Source organism: Saimiri boliviensis, chromosome X (assembly GCF_048565385.1).
Source record: "Saimiri boliviensis isolate mSaiBol1 chromosome X, mSaiBol1.pri, whole genome shotgun sequence".
NCBI lineage: Eukaryota > Metazoa > Chordata > Mammalia > Primates > Cebidae > Saimiri > Saimiri boliviensis.
The window spans coordinates 61,525,027-61,550,432 of NC_133470.1; the positions used below are offsets into that span (position 1 = coordinate 61,525,027).

At 37.3% G+C, this 25,406-nt stretch overlaps 1 protein-coding gene and 1 pseudogene across 7 annotated transcripts in view; both read right to left on the reverse strand.

Annotated features, from left to right (window-relative positions):
* Positions 1-4,812: 4,812 nt before the first annotated feature.
* Positions 4,813-25,406, reverse strand: part of PHKA1 (phosphorylase kinase regulatory subunit alpha 1) — a 140,466-nt gene continuing 119,872 nt past the window's right edge. For 2 of the 7 annotated variants that reach the window (XM_010332387.3, XM_003944453.4), the window contains 7 exons: positions 25,252-25,353; positions 23,815-23,930; positions 23,648-23,686; positions 12,446-12,616; positions 10,106-10,159; positions 8,360-8,560; positions 4,813-7,133 (listed from right to left, as the gene is read on the reverse strand). In XM_010332387.3, coding sequence (XP_010330689.1) covers positions 6,960-7,133; positions 8,360-8,560; positions 10,106-10,159; positions 12,446-12,616; positions 23,648-23,686; positions 23,815-23,930; positions 25,252-25,353 — 857 coding nt within the window. In that variant the 3' untranslated portion in view covers positions 4,813-6,959. The other 5 variants (XM_003944452.4, XM_003944451.4, XM_074391811.1 and 2 more) reach the window with 4 other exon arrangements.
* Positions 20,544-21,870, reverse strand: LOC101040345 (heat shock cognate 71 kDa protein pseudogene; annotated as a pseudogene).

A 25,406-nucleotide genomic window follows, 5' to 3' on the forward strand; every position in this document is an offset into this window, starting at 1 on the left:
AGTGATGTGCTCTGTAACTAGAATGTAAGAGCTTATGCTTCTTTTATTTATATATTCCCATAGCAACTAGTTAAAAGCTCTACAGTCATTCATTGGTCAAACATTTATCTGATATTAACTAAGTATACAGCTGATGATTCAAAGATAAATTATAATGTGATCTCTGATGTTAATGAATTTGCATTCTTATACAGAAGATGGGGCAAATTCACAAGAAACCAAAGGCACTGCAGAGCCGGACAATGAATGTGGAATGCTTAGACTACTTAATAAATAAGCATTAAGTACTAAATAATGGTATTTCATAAATGGTAACTAGAATTCTTCTTTGGTGAGATTTGAGAGGGTCTTAGAAGGTAGGCAGGACTTTGCTTGGTGAAGATGGGAGCCAGGAGAAGGTATGTTGACTAGAATGAACAACAGCATAAACAAAAACACAAAAGAGAAAATTTCTAGTCGAGCTTAGTTAAAAGGGCCGGATTATGAAGAACACTGAATACCAGGCTAAAGAGAATAGACTACATTTTGTGGGAAATGGGGAAACATATTTACACAGAAATATTAAGGAAAAAAAAGACTTCTATAGCAGCAGTGTGCAGGAAATATTAGTAATTAAAAGACTAGGGGCAGTTAGAGTACCACAACGATCCAAATAAGAAGTAATAATGATTTTAAACTAGGGTGGGGGCAATGGGAACAAAGAAGGAGAAATAATGTACAAGGTAGGTTCAACAGGACTTCTTTACTCCTTGGATATTAGTGAGAGGGAGGAAGACGGAAGAGTCTTGCTGAAAATTCTTAAGTGTAAACTCTGGGTGAAGAAAGACTAGAGGTAGCAATATATGAAAGAGGACAATTGGAAGGAAGAACTCATACGGTAGGGCAGAATGGACATAGATTCTGATTTTAAAACTGTTGTTTCAGAACTTAATGGGTTAAACAATTGCAGACACACACACACACACACACACACACACACACACACACACACACACAAACACACTCCTTTTCCATATAAAAAGGAGAAAGCCGAAGTTATAAGAGTGGCTGAGATAGCCAAGGGAATGTGGCTTTCTCCACTGGGATGCCCAATAGTCATATCCAACAACATTTTCAAAACCAAGCTCCCAATTTCCCCATCCAAGTTCTTTCCACTCCTTCTCTATCTTTCACAGCTCAGTAAAGATGCCAACATCTATCCAGTTGCCTAAGTCAGAAACCTGGGAGTTATTTGTGTTTCTTCCTTTTCCTTCACTTGCAGATCCAATAAATCAGCAATTTCCATCAGTTCCACATCCAAGACACGCCTTAAATACATTCACTGCTCTCCCTCTGCACTGCCACCACCCTAGTCTGGGCACTATTATCTCTCAGTTGGACTTTCTGCAGTATCTACCTGGGGTCTGCTTCCATTCTTGCTGCCCTACAACCCATCCTCTTTGCAGCCACCAGAGTGAGGCTCTAAAAAAAGAAGTAAGTCCCATCATGTCACAAAACATGCCCCATACCCTGATGAGGACCTCTGAGCTAGGAAGAATAGTGTCATTTTTGGAAATGCCTGTGTGTAAAGGTTTAGAGGAGAAAAAGATGTCAGAAAGGAGACAAGAAATGGTCAAAGACCGCTTTTTGCCATTAGAAACTCACTGTTGCCCTATGGAAAGAAACAAAACAGGAAGTAGGGGAGGAAGCCAGATTGTGAGGGGTTAAAAAGTGAGGCCATCACAGTTAAGTATAGCTTCCTCTTTGAAAAAATGTGATTGTGAAAGGAAGGAGTTAGTTAGTCTAACAGCCTGAGGGGATGTGAGAGCCCAGAATTTTTTAAAGATAAAACTGCACATGTTTATAGACAGGGGAAGCTACAGGACTTGACTGAAAGGTGAGATCATGATGACTGGCAATATAAGAAGAAATGGGACTTGTCCCAGGCCTTCTGGGATAGGCAGTGGAAAGAAGAGGACAGGATATAGATTGGCCAGCTGATACCCTCAATTCTGGACTCTACTTGGATGACATGAAAATTTATTGTTTTAGGTGTTCTTTCTGATCTAGTAACAAAAAACTGAATGCTTCTAAACTGGAAATACTATCCAAGTACCCCACACAATGTGGCAAGATGATTCAGCTATGGAGAAAGATAAATTGTTGCACAGTGCTCTGGAATTGGCAACTTATTCCTGCAGCTAATCTCACAGGGAGGCTAGACACTTGCTCATGATTAAGAAAGAGCATAAATCATGCCACAGGTTCCTCACCTCAATTTTCCACATTGGTAATACCCATATGGTTCTTAAATTGGGAAGAAAACCCTTCTCTCTTTCTCTCTTTTTTTTTCGAGATGGAGTCTTGCTGTCACCCAGGATGGAGTGCAGTGGCATGATCTCAGCTCACTGCAACCTCTGCCTCCCGGGTTCAAGCAGTTCTCCTGTCTCAGCCTCCTGAGCAGTTGGGATTACAGGCACCTGCCACCACACCCAGCTAATTTTTGTGTTTTTAGTAGAGATGGGGTTTCACCATGTTGGCCAGGCTGGTTTCGAACTCCTGACCTCGTGATCTGCCCGCCTCAGCTTCCCAACATGCCGGGCTTACAGGCATAAGCTACCACGCCTGCCCAGAAAACCCTTCTCAGTGCACTGTATTTGCAGTTGGAGGACTTGAGGTCAAAGGAAGTAGGTTGAACATAGGCTTCAAAGCTTGCTAGGGTGGTGACCCTGGGCAAGTTACTTGACTCACTTTCCTCAATCATTATTGCTAAAGGTAACATTTAAACCAGTAAGGTCAGGTTGGGCTGTGCCACTTCTTTTGGTGCTTTCCCATGCCATTCCCCAGAAGGGGAAGCAAACAAATTACAAGGGCACCACCCTTCAGGCTGCCTTCTCTGCTCATTTCACAATCTGTCCAGTGACACCTCAACTGACCCTTGTTTTCACACCACCCCCTTAATGACCTTTCCTTGGAGAGTGTAGTTGTTGAGAATGTGAACTCTAGAGTCAGATTGCATGGGTTCAAATTCCAGCTCTATCACTTATTAGATGATTGATTTGGGGCAATTTACTTAAACTCTCAATGCTTCAGTTCTTTTGTAAAATGGAGATGACAATATCTGTCTTACACGGCAATTGTGAAGATAAAATGGCCCATGCTAAGTGCCTATATAACAATGGCATTTGGTATGTGCTCAAATATTGGTTATTTAAGAGCCATTATGCCAAATATTTCTATATGTGGTGGGGAAGGGAGTTTCCCCCTACTGTCATGCTTACCCCCATACCACTACTGCATAAGTACTCCTAGTGGTTTAAGAACAAGTTCTTGGTTGTTGTTGTTTTTTTTGGTTTAGCTGTAAAAGAAATCACACATCTGCTAAACATAGGGTGACCATATCTTTCAAAGTGAGACACTTTTCAGAGTGACAGAGTGCTATTAATAATTATGCCAGGCCGGGCGCGATGGCTCAAGCCTGTAATCCCAGCACTTTGGGAGGCCGAGGCGGGTGGATCACGAGGTCAAGAGATTGAGACCATCCTGGTTAACGTGGTGAAACCCTGTCTCTACTAAAAATACAAAAAATTAGCTGGGCATAGTGGCGCGTGCCTGTAATCCCCCAGCAGCTACGCAGGAGGCTGAGGCAGGAGAATTGCCTGAACCCAGGAGGCAGAGGTTGCGGTGAGCCGAGATCGCGCCATTGCACTCCAGCTTGGGTAACAAGAGGAAACTCCGTCTCAAAAAAAAATAAAATAAAATAAAATAAAATAAAATAAAATAAAATAAAATAAAATAATTATGCCAGTAAAACACATATAAATGGGGGCTGTCCTGGACAAACCAACACCTGATGTTACTTAAGTTAAATAGGAAATGAAGAGTAAATGTGGAAAATACTACACTTAATCTCCACTGCATTAGTGCAGATACTAGGTATTTGGTATGTAGAGAAAGGAATAGCAGAGGTTTTGCCAGATGTGGTGAAGAACAACTTTTGCCCCACCAGTTGTATAAGATTCCCAGAATGTAGTAAAATTTCATTAACCAGGATGGAACTGTAGAGGCAATGTTCATCCTTGCTGGATAAATCCTGTTATAGAAAAGGTAAATTAATAGTATAAACAAGATTCTGACAAATATTTATAATATTTAGAAAAACAAGTTGTTTTTAAATTTCCTTCAATAGGGAGAAGCACCATTTGCACACAATTGAAACGCTGAGTAAAAATTGGTTTTATTCATTCATCAGAAAATGTTCCCTACAGGCCGGGTGTGGTGGCTCATGCCTATAATCCCAGCACTTTAGGAAGCTGAGGCAGGCGAATCACCTGAGGTCAGTAGTCTGAGACCAGCCTGGCCAACATGGCAAAATCCCGTCTCTACTAAAAATACAAAAAAAGTAGCCAGGGGTGGTGGCTGAGCCTGTAATCCCAGCTATTTGGGAGACTGAGACAGGAGAATTGCTTGAACCTGGGAGGTGGAAGTTGCAGAGAGCTGAGACCACACCACTGCACTGCAGCCTGGGTGACAGAGCAAGACTCCATCTCAAAAACAAAAAACAAAAAACAAAAAACAAAAAACAAAAAAACAGAAAAAATGTTCCCTACAGATATCAATAAGCCTGCTTGAATTTAGTAAACCTAGTTTGAGTGGGTATGTATTTGAATGATGAAACTGCGTTTCTTTACATATATTATCTAACATATTATAAATATACTATATATGTATTAGTATATTATTATACTTCAGCTCAATGAATGAGCTCTGATTTTACTGTATAATTAAGCAGAGTATGTAGAATAAAGCCATGAAATAAACTCCAATCACAAAAACACGTGTAAAGCTTTGCACATTGGCACCAGATACGATTTAATTGGAAATCCTTATTATTTATTCTATTTTCAAATCATAAGTGCTTTTTAAAAAAGTCTAACATGTCTTTTTAGTACCATACACTTAAAATGAACAAAATACAAGTACAGTTTCCTAAAAAGTTGCTTTAAAAGTTAAATACCACTGTATGGGGACCATAGTGACACAATTTCATAAACTCAGAGAAATGAATCCCTTAGAGGCAGTTCAAGCAAATGAGTACGGGAAAGAGTGGTGGCTTTTGCCTGTGGCACTCTACATATACTCCCTGAGATTGGAGTATGCTCATAGCCAGTGAAAAGACAAATAGTTTCAGAACAGTTTGTGAACTTTCTTTAAAAGTGACCAGGAAATCCAGTAGTCAGAAAACTACTTACTGTGTGTTTCCATTTGCTGAGAGAAATGCTGAAAAGGTTGGCTGTCCTATTTTTGTTTCTACCATCTATATTCTATCACCCTACTATATACTTACTTATTCATTGTACTCATAAGATTGTCACTGGTTCTGCAAAAATTATTTAGAGAGTCTGTCATCACCACCCTCACCATTCCCATTATTGGGGAAAAACCTTAGAAATCCAAAATAAAGGAGGGGCTTGAAGTAGGAAGTTATCTGAGTGCAAACAGGGAAGTTAGCAGAGCCTCTGTGCACAATTTAGGAGAAGAAAAGTTAGGAGAAACATTTGTCAAGCAAGGCTACCTACACATGGGACCAAGGAAGAGGACTGAAGCTATTCTTCCACCAACCTGTGTGTGTCAATCTGATTCCCTAGTCACACCCCCCGCAACATACAACTTTCATATTTATATACTTACTCAGTCCATCAAATGTAGATACAGATATACAGAAACATAAAAGCTGCTTACATTCAGAAAAATTCCCATGTATGCTTACACACACATACACACACAAAAATACATGTCTTTGTAAGAAACAGACATTTACTCACAGATAACATGATATACAGGGATATGTACACTAGAATTATGAAGTTCAAATATATATGAAAGAGTTTAAGAATGGATGGGGGAGGTGTCAGCAAGTTGAGTTGGATGTGGTAGAAAGTAGGTAAGTGAGACAGAGACCAAGAGCACATGAAAAGAATGCTCAGTAGAGCAGCTATAGACTGGACTGCTGGATTTCTCTTTGCTGAAGACAGAGGCTTCAAATTATTGTCTGTGTTGTGTGTTGACCCACTTTTCAAAGGCAGGGATTAGGTGCATAAGGCTGTCTTTAGGGAACGAAGCCATCTCTGATTCCCTCTCTGTTCCTATGTATAAGACATTGTCCAGGCATCTTCACTTCTTTCCCTTCCTCTCTAGAATTGGGCTCTGGGCTCCATTTCTCTGGGTTATTCTTCATTTTCTGCTGCAAATACATCTGTGAGTACCAACAATCTTTATAAAATGTGATTTCAAGTGTTAATTCAGAAATTCTTAAATATTTGCACTGCACTTGCATTTTTTGATATTTCACCAAAGTGAGAGAGGCATTATGTGTGCAGATGCAGAGAGGGCAATAGTAGAGAGAATGCTTCTACACAAAAAGAATTTTATCACTCAGTGTGAGGCAACCTGTGAGTAAGGAAACCATGATCCAGTACTCTTTTTTCCTAAGAAAAGGCACTTAGAATAGGTATTTCCAATTTATAGCAGCATAAATATCTAAAAATTTAGAGTTTACTCATTTGAAATAATGTCCCAAAATACCCACCACTCATATACACAATAAAATCACAAATAAGAGAAACCAAACTTTAGGAATAAGTTATTATTAACACTTGCTCCCCAAACAGGAGTTAGAAAACTATGCTGGTAACAGATCTAGAGAATAAAAACCCATGCAAACTTTTATGAATGATGAAAGAAATAAAGCCAATCATGACAGGCCTGGTTGAGCATATGCCCTGGAGGTGAGCCTCCAGGTAAGTGTTCACTACTTATAAAGCAGTTAGTTTATTGAAAAAGTTCTCTCTTCTTGGGAAGGATGGGACAGAAAGGGGCAGTGTCGGAGTGATCAGGCAATAACATTTCAGTTCCATGCACAATCAATGGAGGCAGGGACCAGCTGTCAAAAGGCTCCCAGAAGCCAGGAATCAAAGCCCTCATTGCATGGCACAGATGCTGTGGGGCAGGAACTCCTGCACGTAGGTGGCGGCTGCCTTGGAGAGGTAGGTCATGGTGCCAAACCTGCCACTGGGTGCACTGTCATACAGAAGAGTACAGATGCCAGATGCAGGATCCTTTGCCAACATGATATCATCTGCGCCGAGGGTTTTCTGTTTGGTTTTTAAGGGTAGAAGAACACAGGGGAAAGGAAAAATTACTAATCCTACTAAGTAAATTCCTGATTAGTATAATTCAGAACCTCTTCCCCACCACCAATTAGTTGGGCCCTAGGCTGTTCATCTGGGAAGGAATAGGATTATGGACAAAAGGGTGAATATGAGTTTGTACACAGGTATTTTTCACTAGGTCCCAAATCTTGCAAATTATTCAAAAATTATTAATGGTTTAGAATTTTCCCCATTACAATCAATGTCTAAAAATTAAATATAATCATTTATCAATTGAGTCATACCTGTTAATAGACAAATGTTAACACAAATCACCCTAGTAGAGCTTTAGTTTAACTCCTTCTAGTACTACTAGTTTCAGCTTGCATTCTTTTATCCTGCATTTGATCATAATTTCTTTCTTAGCCAACTTAATTCAAACAGACTGTAAGTTTTCTGAGGCTAGAGGTATATGCCTAAAAGGGATCACATTTTTAGATACATGGACTGACAGTAATCCAGAATATTTAAAATTAGAACTGTCCTAGAAAACGCTGGATACTTTTCTTTGGTATCTCTTCCCAGTGGCTAATAGAATGAAAACACCTATTATACGTTCTGAAAATTTTCTTATTGCCATCAGTGCCTGTCCTTCACTTATGTGCTCCTACTGTTAATATAGGAAACATTTGGGATATTTTCAACAAACAGTTTGTATTTTTGAATGTGGATAATTTCTTGGAAGAAGATTTACTAAGAAAATTTTTTTAAATGTAGGAATAAAAGTTTCACTTTCTTATTTTCCTATAGGTGAGTAGCAAAAGCAAAGCAAAACCAAAACCAAATCTCTTTTCCTTAGTAGTTCAGAAAGGATATGCCATCCAATAGTTTTTTACTAAGTCCTTAAAGCTACAAAAGGCACTGTGATCAGAAATTTGAAATATGATGCTAATGCTATGCTTCATGGCCTTTCAGGGAAAAGCATAAAACCTCTTGAGTTCCAGGCAACTTTACCCTCTATCACAAACCACATGGTGAAAGACAGAGGTCTTTTTGCAGCCTACTTCTTTTGTAAACAGAGCCCAGACTCACTCACTACAAAGGGGGCCCAGAAAAGAGCTATGAGGAAGAAGGCATAAGAAAGTGACCATGGCTCCTCAAAGACCTCTGAATGTTATCAGGTTAGAGTAAAAACATTTCTCTATTGAGAAAACAACCAGTTTGCCTACCTGTTCTTGAAGAAACAAGTCATTGGCAATATGCACTATTTTTTCCACAGCAATGATGCTTCCGATGCTATGAATTTCAATATCTGCCAGCATGGTGAGGACAAGGATCGCTTCAACCAGTAGCTGGCGGTACTCTGGCTGAGGTACACGATTCAGGACAGACTCCACATGAACAGAGAATTTAATCTCACCTGGAGTCATCTGTGTTGGAGAAAAAGAAAAGCACTTCCTAAGAGTCCATCATCAAGGAGACATCAATCACCTGCTCTGAAAGGCAGTAGAAACACTGTAGCCATGAGCATTGATTCAGCCCCCTTCAAAATAATTGAATTAGTAAACTGTTTCAATCTTTTTGGAAGGCAATCTGACAATGCATAACAAGAGCCATAAGAGTGTCCATGCCCTCTAACCCATAATCCTGTTTCTGAGAGTTCATCCTAAGAGAGTAATTAAAAAGAGGAAGAAAGCTCCATATAGAAGTGTACTTACAGTAGCCTTAGTCACAAGTGTAAAACTAGAGGTAACCTAAACACGAGAATGGCATATCATGGCATAGCAACTTCATGAGTTTTTACATGACTGTTTATTAAAATCTGATGACTGTAAATAAAGGAAAAACTGAGGTTAAACTTAAAATTGTATGTATAATATATGACAATTAGAATTATGTAAAACATCCATATACTGCTAGATTAAAAAGGGCATTAAGAAATGTAAAGTTATTTTAGGGCGAAGGGGATTGAGAAGTAAGTTTTGGTAAACTTGTATTGAGTATACACTCTAGGGAAGCAATGTATGTCTTATCTTTGTTAGTTACTAGTTATGCAACCTTAGAAAATCTCTAAATTTGTTTCCTTATCCATAAATTAGTAATGATAATCCCTTCTTTACCTATTTTATATAGTGGTGTTTATGATCAAATATAAAAATGTGAAAATAATGTTTGAAGACTCTTAAAGGTACTGTTCAGGTATGTGTTATTAATTATATGAACATTTCACTCTTGATTAAAGGTAGAGAAAAGACAAATGGGAGATATGGTGTTCTTGATTAGAAAAAAGGCCTGTAGGCAATAGCGAAGCCCTGAAGCATAGCGTTAGCTTTCTGTACCCGTCCCCCAAGATGCTATCTGCAACAACCGCAGTATTTTTGAGAACTTTCTACTATTGAATCTTACTACTTCAAGCATGCTAACACTAGCTCCTTTACTGGCTTGGTATAAAAGTTAGCTTTTATCACCTCTGTGTGATTTGGACAAAAAGGAAACTAAAAGGATCTGATAATCTATGTCTGAGTTTCACGTCCCATCCCTGGAGATTCTAATCTACTAAATTGAAAGTGGGAACCCAGGTTACTGCAACATATAGTTGTAGCCAACAACCACTGGTTTATGCTCTAATGGTCTAGAAACATCCTACTAGAGAAAGGCAGAAATGAGAAGGATGGGGAATATGGGAAGTCATGCATTCTCAGATTTCGATCCCTCTGCCTTCTCTAACCCCCACAATACTCACATAAGCCAACCTAACTTAATCAACCATTAAAAGAGGCTGTCCTTATATAAAGTAATCCATAATTATTCTATAATGTTCTCATTTTAAAAAAATTCTCTTTTCTTCAAATGCATTTCATGTTTAGTTGATTTATAAAAGCATAGGTCTGTCACTTTGAAAAGTAAGTGATCACTGGGATACTTTAGCCAGAAATGTTATCAGTCACAAATATATACAAGACAGAGACTCTTACCTCTCTAGTGGTAGAAGAAGGAAGAACAAACCCTTCCACAGAAAGTCCGTGACACTGCAAAACAGAAAAAAACCCGTATCACCAAGGACAGACTAACATCAGGGAGGCTATAAGGAGACACCGTGTTTCTAAGTGTGCTTCATGTGGTATATGCTGAGTAATCATAGGCCAGCAAGGGGCTCTGCAGTCCAAGTGCCCTTGCCATGGGGTTGTGATTCCTAACTGCCAAGATACAAAATTGGACTATAGGAGACCTAAGGTTCATCCTCTGCTTAGGGGAATGTAATGGGTAGGGAAGTTCTACCTTTTGGGATAGACTAGTCCCAAATATTCAGAGACCACCTAGAAAGATACCATACTAGGTTTCAGGGCCATCACAAATACGCCTTGAAAAAATTTTTAGGCTGCAGGAAAAAAGACATGCACTTATTTATTTACTTATTTTTTAGCGAGCAAATTTTTAATTTACATACTATAAGCAGATACATACATTCTTATATAATTAATTTCCAAAAATGTGTAAGAAATTACTATAAGTTGTTAATTAACCAAAATACATATTAAAATCAAGGGATTTTAGATAATTCATTTTGTTGTATTCTTAGTACAAATGGTACACACCTGATTTGAAACATATAAAAAGTATAAATTACAGCAGTCTGAATTGTAAATATTAATTTCATGGCACTCCAACAACTATAAATTTTGTTTAACCTAACATGTATGCTTATCAAAAAATTCTACAAGAATTTTTCATCTGTGGATGTAGAGTTTGGATCACTTTTAAGAGATGGCAACTATGTATTCTGCCATGTTATAATTGATTAATAAAAAGGATGTATATAAAAATACTTTACAGACTTTAAAGAGTATTCAAATAAATCAAATCTGTCATTCCTAGCACAGCAATGCTTTTAGAATTTTAAAGTCATTTATAGAACTGGCTATTGTTCCTTATTACATTATTCAACAAAACTATCTGTTACTGGTTATAACTCTAAATATCTTTATAACGATGCTTTCAGAAATTTTCATTACTGTATATGACACACTGTATATCAGAGATATTGGCTTATGAATGATTCAAAATAATGTATTTTCATTTAAACTTTAAGTACTTTTCATTGAACATGAAGTCTTAATTTGAAAATGAAATCAAGACATGCATTTATCAGGTGTGTACCATATTACCACATTTTCTAGTTAAATGTCCCATACCCCATAAATACTCTTATCCTGCTCTGTTTTTTCCATAGTACTTATCATCTTTTAACATTCTAGATACTTCACTTATTTACTGTTTATTATTTATCATTTTTTTCTCCCTAGTAGAATATAAGTTCCAGGAGGATGAAGATTACTACCTGTTGTTCTTTGCTGTATGAGCACATAGAACATTGCCATAATCCCTGCATAAGTGAAGAGATAAAATAATATTTGTCACCATTGTGCTATAGAAGTTAGCTGCAAAAAAGCAAGTTCTCGGTACTCTTCAAAAGGAAGACTGCCAGATCCCATAGTCTGAGGAATCAAAATTCACCTTTTCAAGAGATCACCTGATTCTGTTCTTGGAAGAATATCAGTGCCCAGAGGGTAAAAAAAAACATAACTAAAGGATCTGAAGTCCCAGATGAAGTGATCTTCAGTTCCTTATTAAAGCCAATGATGCAGAAAGCCACAACTAAGAGACTGAATGAGACCTATGCATGAGCATAAAAGTCTTCTTGGCCCTCTGAAATTGTCACCACCATAATAGTGTGACATGCTCTTAAATGTCTTTGGCTAAATAGGCCTTCAGAAGAAAAGAAACAATGCTCACATCAAAGAGTCTCTGAACTACTACCATGTTTATGACTTTACATTTATTTGGTAGTTTTTATTCAAGAAAAAATATAAGAGCTCCTTGCACAAACTCCCCAAGTGCTGCATTTGTTTTACTCTACTGATACTTGGTTATGAATAGCACAGTGCTACAAATAACATTTACAGTTCTCAACAGCTACAAAGAAAGTTAGCTCTTTAGTACCAAATTCATTTGATTAGCAGCAAATGTATCACAATATCCCACAATATTCAACTATGGCCAAAAGCAGAGAAGTGATGATTTTAAAAGTTCAATTTAGAAACAAGACTACAGCAACAATAACAGAAAGATACTAAATTATTAATAATGCCACAACAATTCAACTGTTTCATTTTTATGTTTTCTTTTTTGTTTTGTCTGAGTTTTATGACTTTTACATAATTGGAGTGATTATGTTACAGTCATGTCATATTTCAGCCAAGGAGACTGAGAATTTCAAGGGGAAAAATGAGACATCAACAATGTATTACGCTCACCTTCTGCAAAACTTTCCATACTTTTTGATAAAATCCAATTGGGACTCTATTCAGTGCCCCATCCAGCCTTCTTCGTCGTTGCCATTGACCTTGACGACTATCTTTAGATGACTGTTGATCATATGCACTAAGAAAGGACCCACTACTTGGAGTCATAGAGGTTCCAGGTGACTTGAAAGAGGAGAGGAAAGAACATAAAAGCTATCTCTGTTTCTATGATAAAGTCTTTGAACTTTATAGTGAACAATAAACATACTCTGCAGAACTATAAACCAAATAAATATTAAGTGGAGCAGCCAAGATAAAGAAGTTATAGTGAAGCTAGTAGACATATGTAGCTAGTAGTGCCATATGCTGATACAGTCCTTTTTGAAAGCAATCTAGTGATACATGAGAAAAGCCATAAAAATACTGATGATGTGGGACATTCTTAGCTGTCCCTTTACCTGATTATCTCTGTTAAACTTCTAGCTGGTCTATGGTTTAATTTGTTGCTCTCATGGGCCATAAGACAAACCATAATAAATTTAAAACTGAAATCATACAAAGTATGTTCTCTAACCACAACATAATTAGAAGTCAGTAATAGAAGGAAATTAAGGAAATTTACAAAGTGTGAAAATTAAACACCACACTTCATTTCCTTAATGCGTTTATTTAAATAATAAATAAATGCATTAAGGAAAAAAATCACAAGCAAAATTAGAAAAAAATGAAATGAATGAAAAGGAAAGCACAACATAGCAAAACTTATGGGATGCAGCTAAAACAGCGATCAACGAACAATTTAAGTTATAAATGCCTGTATTGAAGAAATGATAAATTCTCAAATCAATAACCAAACTTTCCATTTTAAGACAGTAAGAAAGAAGAGCAAACTAAACTGAAAGCAAGCAGAAGGAAGGAAATCATAAGGATTAGAGTGGAAAGAAATGAAATAGAGTCTAGAAACACAATAAAGAAAATCTATGAACCCCCAATTTTTTCCTATTAAAATATCAACAAAGTAGATAAATCAATAGGTAGAAGGACCAAGAAAAAAACAGGAAATAAAGACATCAATTTTGACCTTCAGAAAGAAAAAGAATTATAAGGACATACCATCCACAGCCATATGCTGACAAAGAGACAAACTACCCAAACCAACTCAAAAAGAAACAGAACATCTTAATAGAACTATACCAAACAAATATATCGAATTAGTAAGTACAAAACTTCCTACAAAGTATCGGCGCTTGGCTCGTGGTGCATGGGCATATGGCTCGTGTCTGTATTCCCAGCTGCTCGGGAGGCTGAGGTGGAAGGATTGCATGAGCCTAGGAGTTTGAAACTAGCTTGAGTGATATAGTTAGACCCTGTCTCAAACAAACAAACAAACAAACAAACAAACAAACAAACCAAACAAACATTCTCACAGAGTAGTAAAGCCCATGCACAAATGGCTTAACTGGCTAATTGTACAAAACATTTAAAGAGGATTTAATACTAGCTCCTCACAATATCTTCCAAAAAAGAGAAGAGAAGACTTCCCAACTCATTCTATGAGGCTAATATTACTCAGATACCAAAATCAGACAAAGATGTCACCAGAAAACTACAGAAAAGCTGATTCTATATCCTTTATGAATATAGATGCAAAAATCCTCAACGAAATACCAGAAAATCAAATTCAGTGATATATTAAAAGGATTATATAACATAATGAAGTGGGACTTATTCCAGAAATTCAAGGTTGTTTTAACATCTGAACATCAATTAATGTAATACACTACATCAATAGAATAAAAGATAAAAAGCACACAATCTTAATAGTGCAGAAAAAAAAAACTACAACAAAATTCAACACACCTTCATGATAAAAATACTCAATAAACTAGGAACAGAAGGGAACCTCCTCAATCTAATAAAAGTTTAGATTTTTTCCTACAAAAACCCACAGCTAACATCATAATGAGTGGTTGAAGACTGATGCTTTCCCCACAAAGATCAGAGTAAGACAAGAATGCCACTCTCATCACTTCTATTCAGCATTTTACTGGAAGCTGGAGCCAGGGAGATTAAGTAAGAAAAGAAATGAAGGGCATGCAGATTGGAAAGGAAGACATAAAACTCTATTTGCAGGTGACATGATTTTGTATATAGAAAATTGTAAGGAATTCACTTGTAAGCAACTATAGCTAATAAGTGAGTTTAGTAAAGTTTCATGATACAAGATCAATAACAAAAATCAATGATATTTTACTTGAGTAGACATTTCATCAAAGATGGTATACAAATAGCCACCATGCACATGTAAAAATGCTCAACGTCACTAATCATCATGGAAATGCGAATCAAACTACAATGAGCTATCACCTCACACCTGTTAGGATGGCCATGGTTAAAAAACAAAACAAAGATAACAAGTATTGGGAGAATGTAAAGAAATTAGGACCCTTGTACAGTGTTGCTGGGAATGTAAAATGGTGCAGCCACTACAGAAAACATTATGAAGGTTCCTCAAAAATTAAAAATAGAACTACCGTATGATTTAGCAATCCTACTTCTGGATATTTATCCAAAAGAATTAAAATCAGGATCCTGAAGAGACGTTTGCATGCCCATGTTCAATGCAGCATCATTCAAAATAGTCAAGATATGAAAAAAACCTAAATGTCTATCAACAACTGAATGGCAAAAGAAAATGTGGTATAATACATAAAATGGACTATTATTCAGCCTCTAAAAAAGAAGGAAATTTTGCAAAATATGACATTGTGGGTGAACCTGGAGGACATTACACTATACGAAATAAGCCAGTCACAGAAGAACAAACTCTGTATGATTCCAGTTATGTAATGTACCTGAAACAGCCAAACTCATAGAAGCAGAGAGTAGAACGGTAGTTGTCAGGGGCTGGGTAGAGGGGGAAATGGGAACTTGCTATTCAATGGATATAAAGTTGCAGTTATGTAAGATGAGGCCGGGTGCAGTGGCTCATGCCTGTCATCCCAGCACTTTGGGTGGCTGAAGTGGGTGGATCACAAGGTCAAGAGATCGAGACCATCCTGGCCAAAATGGTGAAACCCTGTTTCTACTAAAAATACAAAAAAATTAGCTGGGCGTGTGCGTGCCTGTAATCCCAGCTACTCGAGAGGCTGAGTCAGAAGAATCATTTGAATCTGGGAGGCAGAGGTGAGCTGAGATTGTGCCACTACACTCTAGGCTGGCAACAGAGTGAGACTCCGTCACAAAAAAAAAAAAAAGAATACTGTCTAGAGATCTACTGTACAACATCAAGCCTATAGTTAATGATACTTTATTGTACACTTAAAAATTTTTTAAAGGGTAGGTCCCATGTTAAATGTCTCACTATAATAAAAAACCAATTGTATTTGTGAACAGTAGCAATCGACAATGTTAAAATTAATAAAACAATTCCATTTAAAATAGCATCAAGAAGAATAAAATATGTAGGAATAAATTTAACAAAAGAAGTCCAAAATAAATACTCTGAAAACTATGCAACATGTTGAAGGAAATTAAGACCTAAATAAATTGAAATATATTCCCATGTTCATGGATCAGAAGACTTAACATTGTTAAGATGGCAATGTTCCAAAAACTGATCTACAGACTAAACACAATCTCTGTCAATATACCAGCTGGGATTTTTGCAGAAATTGACAAGCTGATCCTAACAGTCATATTAAAAAAGAAGACTGAAGTTGGAGAACCTGTACTTCCTGATTTCAAAATTTACTCTAACGCTATCAAAAGTACAAAACTATCAAAACTGTGTCATATTGGTATAGGACAGACATGTAGATTGATGGAATAGAATTGGGAGTTCAAAAATAAACCATTATATTTTGGTCAATTAATTTTCAACAAGGATGTTAAGAGACTTAAATGAGGGAAAAATATCACCTTTTCAACAAATGGTGCTGGAACAGTGACATTCACGTGCAAAAGAATGAAGTTGAACTCTCTACTTTATACTACATACAAAAATTAACACCATTATGCAAAAAAGAGTTAAGGTAGTAGGCCAGAACTGCTACTGTTGGAAGGCTTGCTTACAAGGTTGGCCCTTGGCTTGCATTTAGAAACTTGGATTTTGGGAGAGTTCTCACTATTCCCAGAATTAGTAACAGTGGCTTACCATGCCTAAACTGTACAAACACTATGGTTTATGCTGAACGTCTGCTTTCTTTCTGGGAGTCTAGAGTTTTGGTACATGCCAGACAGAGGCTGTTTATGTGACCAGCCCTCAATAAGAACAATGGGTGCTGAGTCTTTGATGAGCTTCCCTGGTTGGCAATATTTCAAACATCTTGTCACAACTCATTGAAGTGTGACTCCACTGAAAGAGTACTCTCGAAGCTTGTATCTGTTTCCCCTAGACTTTGACCAATGCATCTTAAACAAAATTTATAATGATGTATATGAGACATTTTAAAACAGGCATAGAATGCATAATAATCACATCAGGGTACATGGGGTATCCATCATCTCAAGCATTTATCATTTCTTTTTGTTATAAACAACCCAATTATATTTTCTGTTATTTTAAAATGTACAATAAATTATTGTTGACTCTAGTTACACTGTGCCCAATGCATCTTGTGTCCTTTTGCTGTTATAAACTGTAGCAGTTGAGTATGACTACATGCTGAGTCTTATGAGTCCTCCTAGTGAATCATTAAATTTGAAAGTGATCTTGGGAACCCCTCCAAACATAATTATAGACCTAAATATGACAGCTAACTATATAAAACCCTTAGAACAAAAAATAGGAATAAATCTTTGTGACTTTGGGTTAGGCAAATCCTTCTTAGACATGATTCCCAAAACATCATGGGTAACAACAGAAAAAATAGACAAACTGGACCTTGTCAAAATTTAAAACTTCTGTTGTTCAAAGAATGCCATTAAGAGAGTGAAAAGATAACCCACAGGATGGGAGAAAATATTTGCAAATTATATATCTTAAAAGGGACTTGTATCCAGAATCTATAAAGAATCCTTGCAACTCAACAATAAAAAGACAAAAAAAAAATAATAAAATAGGCACCAATATTAATTGATATTTCTCTAAAGAAGATAAACAAATGGCCACTGGGTAGAAGAAAAGACACTCATTATTATCTACTAGGGAAATGCAAATGAAAACCACAATGAGATACCAGTTCACACCCACCAGGATGGCTATAATAAAAAAGATAGACAATTCTAAGGGTTGGCAAAGATGTGAAGAAATTGGAACTCTCATACATTACTGGTGGAAATGTAAAATGGTGCAGCCCCTTTGGAAATGTCTGGGAGTTCTTCAGAATGAGAAACATAGTTACCATATTACCCAGCACTTCCACTCATAGATATATATCCAAGAGAAGTGAAAACATTTTTTCCGTACAAAAACTTGTACATGAAGGTTCATTGTAGAATTATTCATAGTAGCCAAAAAGTGGAAACAATCTAAGTGTTCATCAACTGATGAATGGATAAAAAATATGGTACATTAATTTCATAGGATATTATTCAGCAATGAAAAAATAAACTTTTGATACATGCTAAAACATAATGAACTTTGAAAAAATTATACTAAGTAAAGGATAAAATACATTGGGCAAAGTGGTTAATAGTTTAAATTCAGAAATAAATATAAGATAGAAGATAATAGAAATATTTTCTGAGAAAAGGACTTCTCACATCTTAATTAGGGCCAAACGCCTAAATCACCAACCAATGCAATGTAAAAGAGAAAGGAGCCCCTAAATATTTCTATTGGCAAGTGACTATCACACTGATCTGTTGAGTAGATGAACTGCCATTTAATTCATCTTCATTGTCTTGTTTATACCACCAAGATCCTAGGCTGTTGATTGTGAGGTCAAACCAGAAAGGGTATAGATCTGATAAAGTACAATTCAGACTGTTTTCCAAAGCCAAATATCAATCATTTTGAGTTTTTAAATTTTCTTCTATACCCTTGTCCTATGTTAATGTGGATATGACAGAGTTGGAGAAGTCTTAGTTCATTACAGGGTATTTGATTATGGTTAACCAAAATACTAATATTGTTTCCAATAGTTTCTATTTTTTGTTTGGTTATTGTCTAGCCTAAATCTCTTCAGCTTGAGAGATCCAAACTCATAGGCCATTATGAGTCTTTGATTTAAACTAAATAAATTCAATTAGAGGCCAGTCTTCCTAAACTGTAAGCTTTATGAGGGCAAGGACCACGTCTGTTTTGTTCATAGTGCCTGGCACAAAACTGACACTCAATTTTTGCTAAATGAATTTATAATCAGAAGAATAGCTAACCCAGTGGTTTTCCAACTTAAAAATGCATCAGAATCATATAAATAAAACAGATTGCTGGGCCTTATCCCCAGTCTTTCTGACTCAGTAAGCTTAGGGTGGGACCAAGAATTTGCATTTTGAATAAGTTTCCAGTTGATGCTGTATAATACCTGGTGCACAGTAGGTATGTAATGAATTGTATTAGCTGAAAGAATAAATGAATAAACATATACTTAACCAATACTCAGTAAATTGAATTTTGTTTTCTGAAGTGGAAAAGAGGCTGGAGTTGAACTCCCTTCTCTAACTTATTGGGAAATAAATGAAAAGATTCACTTCCATATATGAAATTGCTTTATACTTATTTAAATTCTTGATTAATTTTTTTTAGTCAACCAGTATATATCATGATTTATACAAGAGCTTATTCAAAGCACATGTGAATGGCATATATGAGAAGATAACAGCAGTTAACAGAAAAGACGGTGACATCAAATCTATACCCAGGGCATGACCACCATTGGACTATGAGAAAAAATTGAGAAATAAAAACTTAAAAGACGTGAGGCAAGGCAACAATTACTTGTATTTTTAAAAGTTATTAGTAGAGTACAAATACAGACTATTTCAGTAAGTAGTCAGCACATTGTCATTAAAAAGCTGATGAAACAGCTTTACTCTAGAAGCCATGGTGAAGGAAAAAGAAATAAAAATACCTTAAAAATGTTTTTTCCCCATAATCTGAAAAGAGGGCATTCTTGAGTGATAGGGAAAAAATGGCTCAGAACAATACAAAATACCAGACAGGAAGGTGAGTATGAAAGTTAATATTTAGAAAGAAGAAAGTAATGCAAATTTAGGGCTCTCAATCCTCTAAATTACAGTCCTAGTGATTTTGGCTCCCTTGAAAACCTATAGGTAGTGAATGTGTAGAAAAAACATAAATGATGTAGCTGGGTAGGTCAAGTCTCAACATTATATTAATCTAGCTTGGAACATGCACTTCAAGTTGTAAATATATAATGAACTTATAAGTAATATTGGGTGACTATCAACAATTACAAAATGTTTATCCAATAACTCTCAACGAAATCAAAGATTATTTACTAATAATACCAGTATAATTAACTATTCAGTACTGAATGTAGTTCTTTCACCTTTCAAATAGGAAAATGTTCATATTATTCAAATTATTTGAGAAAGCTGTAAAGTGAACCCAAGACTCTTTCTTATTCTATTGCAGTACTTATTCTTTTTTTGTGTGCCAATTTTAAATAGCTTTATTTAAGACATTGTATTTTCCACTTACAATACAGTGTTTATAAAGTGCAATGTTATTTCCTTCCCATGTGCATATGTTCCATATTCAAGTATTGAGAATGCCCAGTAACTTACTATAGCAGCTGAACTTTTTAAAACTGCCAGAGAATTTGCTATAAATTTAGGTCCTTCAGTGTTTTACATGTGTGGAACACATGCTACTTGGGTTGGCTTAATCAACCTCTTCAATGGTGGGCCCCGAGGAAGCACCACCAGAGGGAGGAGCTCCACCACCAGGGAATCCCCCAGGCATTCCTCCTGGCATGCCTCCTGCACTCTGGTACAGCTTGGTGATGATGGGGTTGCAGACTTCCTCCAGCTCTTTCTGCTGATGTTCAGATTCTTCCTTCTCAGCAGTCTGATTCTTATTGAGCCAGCTGATAATTTCATTACACTTGTCCAGAATCTTCCGTTTGTCCTCATCGTTAATCTTGCATTGAAGTTTCTCATCTTTGACAGTTGCTTTCATGTTGAATGCACAGGACTCAAGTTAACTCTTAGATGATACTTTGTCCCTCTGCTTCTCATCTTCAGCTTTGTGCTTCTCAGCTTCCTGGACCATACGTTCAATGTCTTCCTTGCTCAAACGGCTCTTGTCATTAGTGATAGTAATCTTGTTCTCGTCTCCTGTACTCTTGTCTACAGCAGACACATTGAGGATGCCATTGGCATCAATGTCAAAAGTGACTTCAATCTGAGGAACACATTGGGGTGCAGGAGGTATGCCAGGCAGGTTGTTATCCTTGTTCATGGCACACTCACCTTCATAAACCTGAATAAGCACACTAGGCTGGTTGTCAGAATAGGTAGTGAAGGTCTGTGTCTACTTGGCAGGAATGGTAGTATTACACTTGAGGAGGACAGTCCTTACTCCACCAGCAGTTTCAATACCAAGGGAAAGAGGAGAAAAGCAGCAAATCTTGAACATTTTCAGACTTGTCTCCAGACAGGATGGTGGCCTGGACAGCTGCACCATAAGCAAAAGGGTTGATGCTCTTATTCAGTTCTTTTCCACTGAAGAAGTCTTGGAGAAGCTTCTGAATCTTGGGGATGCGAGTAGAACCACCAACCAGGACAGTATCATGAATCTGTGACTTGTCTAGTTTGGCATCTTGAAGGGCCTTCTCTATGGAGTCCAGGGTGCCATGGAACAGGTGAGCATTCAATTCTTCAAATTGGGTATGGGTAATGGAGGTACAGAAGTTGATTCCTTCATAGAGAGAATCTATCACAATACTGGCCTGGGTGCTGGAAGAGAAAGTACACTGAGCACACTCACAAGCAGTAGGGAGGTGTCTTACTGCTCTCTTGTTCTCACTTATGTCCGTCTTATGCTTGTGCTTGAACTCAGCAATAAAATGGTTGATCATTTGGTGATCAAAATCTTCTCCACCCAAGTAGGTGTCTCTGGCTGTAGACTTGACCTCAAAGATTCCATCCCCAATAGTGAGGACTGACACATCAAAAGTGCCACCTCCCAGGTCAAAGATTAGCACGTTTCTTTCAGCTCCAACCTTTTTGTCTAAGCTGTAGGTAATAGTAGCAGCATTTGGCTCATTGATAATTCTAAGTACATTGAGCAATAATAGTTCCAGCATCTTTGCTAGCCTGATACTGAGATTCATTAAAATAAGCTGGCACTGTGACCACAGCATTGGTAACAGTCTTCCAAGGTAGGCTTCTGCAATTTCCTTCATCTTTGTCAGAACCATAGAGGATACCTCCTCTGGATAGAAGATTTTGGTCTCTCCATTGTATTCTACTTGGACCTTGGGCCTGCCAGCATCATTTACCACCATGAAGGGCCAATGCTTCATATCAGACTGGACAACATCATCATCAAATCTGTGTCCAATCAGATGTTTGGCATCAAAAACCGTGTTGGTGGGGTTCATTGCAACTTGATCCTTTGTGGCAACACCGATCGATAGTTCAGTGTCTGTAAAGGCAACATAGCTTGGAGTGATTCAGTTTCCCAGATCATACACAAAGCAATTATTTCTACTTTTCCATGCTAGAACACACCCATACAAGAGTAGGTGATGCCGAGATCAATACGAACGGCAGGACCCTTCGACATGGTTGCTGGCATGTAGGCCTGGCCCCAACAATGAAGAAAGCCATAGGAATCCCGAAAGCTGCAGGAGAGTTCGATGAGTGCCATACTTATTTTTGCATAAATATAAATGCCATAGGGTATTTGATGAGTGTACTCAAGTTACTTCAAATTAAGCTTCAAGCGTTGGCTCACTGTCCTTCTAAATGGTTTCTAATTCCTTAAAAAAAAAAAAAACAATAAAAAACAAATAGCAAGGTGGTGACATGCCTTAGTCCCGCTCGCTGTGGAGACTAAGGTAGGAGGATTGCATGAATCCAGGATTTTGTGCCTGTCAATAGCCACTGCACTCCAGCCTGGACAACATAGTGAAACTCCAGTGCTAAAAAATTAAAACCAAAAATAAAACCAAAAACAGAACTCCAAATTTCCATTTCACCTCTCCTCTTCCAGAGGCATTTCAATACTGTAAGTTATCATAATTCTATTCTGAAAGCAGGAGGAGCAGTTTTAAGCTTTTCATAAAATGTGCTTCTAAGAGGCCAAATCAGTATTTTCTCAACTTGGAGATCTTGAAACCACATTACTTCCTACAGTTTTAAAAATAAGCTATGGAAGCTTATGTTAACTATTTCTTTGTATAATGTTATCATTCTCTATTCTCACCTGCAGGAAAAATTAAGAGGCTACAAACATGGTATTTAGTGACTTTCAATATCTCCCAGACTGATTTAGATGTTTCTTCCTCTATGTGTCCACAACACCTTTTGCGTATCTTGTTAAAGAAAAAAATTTTTCAATGATACTTGTTACAGCATGGTAAGGAAGACTTTATTTAGGACCATTGTTAATAGGTACAGGAACCATTGCAATGAGGTCTTGTAGTAAGGGAGAGAGATTGGGCTCCCCTCCAAATACAACATAAGCAAGTGGGAATTTATGGCTAAGGGGTGGAAAATTACGAAGAGGAAACATCAGAGGTAGGGATTCTGACTAAACCATCCTAACAGGATTCTTGCTGAAGACAGGCCAGGGTGATTGGATGTCACCTGGGGGTGGTAGAAGATGAGGAGCCTGATCAGATGTGAAGGATGATCAGATATCAAGGATAGGGATTTCTGGCTAAACTGACTTAGCAGGGTTCTCTTCCTAAAACTGGATTTTACAAGGAAGTGCACAAATGGGCCTAGGAAAAGGTTCAGAAGCTCACCTAAAGTTTGGCCAAGCAAAGATTTTTTGCTTGAAGTCAGTCTAGTTTTACAAAGAAAATTAATTCCAAAATCACATCAGTCCTAATAAGAGAAACTCAGCGTTTCAATTTCTTGTTATCAGATGCAAGTTACTTTCCTTCTAAAATTAGTGAAGTAGTTTGGTCCAGAAAAAGGAAAGCTATACGCAAAATGACTATTATAAAGCAATTCAAACAATCTACTCCATGACTTGTTATATTATTTGTAAAAAAGCCATGAGCTCATGCAGGTTATATAGAACTAAAGGTAAGTTAAACCATGTTAAATAATCCCTAGTTGTTTCATCACCTGACTCTCAGCTGAGATTGACAGTCTACGAAATTCCACCTGAAAAATAAATGGCTCAAATTAAACTCAGGGTGTGAAACAAAATAAATGACCCAACAAAGTCTGATTCCAAAAGAATGTTCTTAAACACGGCAATATTCCAGCTAATGTCCCAAGTAGTAGCTTACCTGCTTTATCTCACTTTTTAACTGCATGATCCCAGTTCGTTCTGTTTTGGTTGCTCCAACAGCACCAATCTCATGGATAGAAATAGCAGGACTGACATTTGAATCAGTGGGACGAACTATATAATACAAGAGATTAAAGAGAAAGAGAGAGGATAATAAGGTTCCATTTCTTCCCCATCATGTTAAAAAAACTTTGATATATATCCTTATTTTTAAATTAATTTAAAAACTATAACCTCGCTATTTGAAATGTGGTCCATGGACCAGCAGCATCAGTACCATCTAGGAACTTGTTAGTAGAATCTCAGGTCCCACTGCAGAGCTACTGAATCAGAATCTGCATTTTGGCAAGATCCTCAGCTTGAAACACACTGCTTTTTAACTTTGTTTTAGCACTCTAAGGTCTGACACCCATCCATCTGACTGTATATCTATTTACCCTAACCCTGAAAGTTGAGCGCAAGAGATGACCGCTTCTCATTTGCTTTGCTGCTTTAGGTATGCAATGCCAAATCAAAACAAAACCACAAATGCAGGTGGACTATTAATTTGTAAGTTTAAAATTGAAGGGATACATTAGATGTACCGTAAGTAGCTACACACATACACACATAATACAACACTGTAAGAGCTACTGAATTATTGCCAATTAGAATACAAGAAAGTTTCAGATGATATGGGTTGCTAGTTGTCCTAAAGTGGAGACATAGGATAATGTAAGGAAATCAATAAAACAGTTAAAAATGAAACATGGGCCAGGTGTGGTGGCTCACACCTGTAATCCCAGCACTTTGGGAGGCTGAGGCGGGTGCATCACAAGGTCAGGAGATTGAGACCATCCTGGCCAACATGGTGAAACCCCATCTTTACTAAAAATACAAAAATTGCTGGGTGTGGTGGTGTGTGCCTGTAATCCCAGCTACTTGGGAGGCTGAAGCATGAGAATAGCTTGAACTGGGAGGCGGAGGTTGCAGTGAGCTGAGATCGCGCCACTGCATTCCAGCTTGGCGACAGAGTGAGACTCCATAACAAAAAAAAAAAAAAAAAAAAGAAAAGAAAAGAAAGATGATAGCAGTCAATCCAGTTAGTTGATATATCATTTAAGGAAAAATATAGTGGTTTCCAAATCTTGTTCCAGGAGACAGCTTGGTTTCTTTTTTTTTTTAATTTTTAATTTTAATTTTAATTTTTTTAAAGATGGGGTTTCTCCATGTTGGTCAGGCTGGTCTTGAACTCCCGCCCTCAGGTAATCTGCCCGCCTCAGCCTCCCAAAGTGCTGGGATTACAGGTGTGAGCCATCGCACCCAGCTGGTTTCTGTTTTATATATTTGAGTTTATTTATTTGGGGCAAAAGACTCCTGTGATGAAGGAAAACATTTTAAAACCAACGAGACACTTAAAACAGTATGAAATGAAAATGCAGTTATTCAATCTCACCGCTTCGTTCCACTCCAAACTCCTTGCCGCTGAGAATGTGATGCAGGAGATTCTTCATGGCTGAAGGACTGAGATTCATCAGGCCCTCCATGGCTTCCTCAGCTAGTCAGCAGAAATGTTAGAACAGAAGGAGTTCTAATTTGCCTGCCACCATG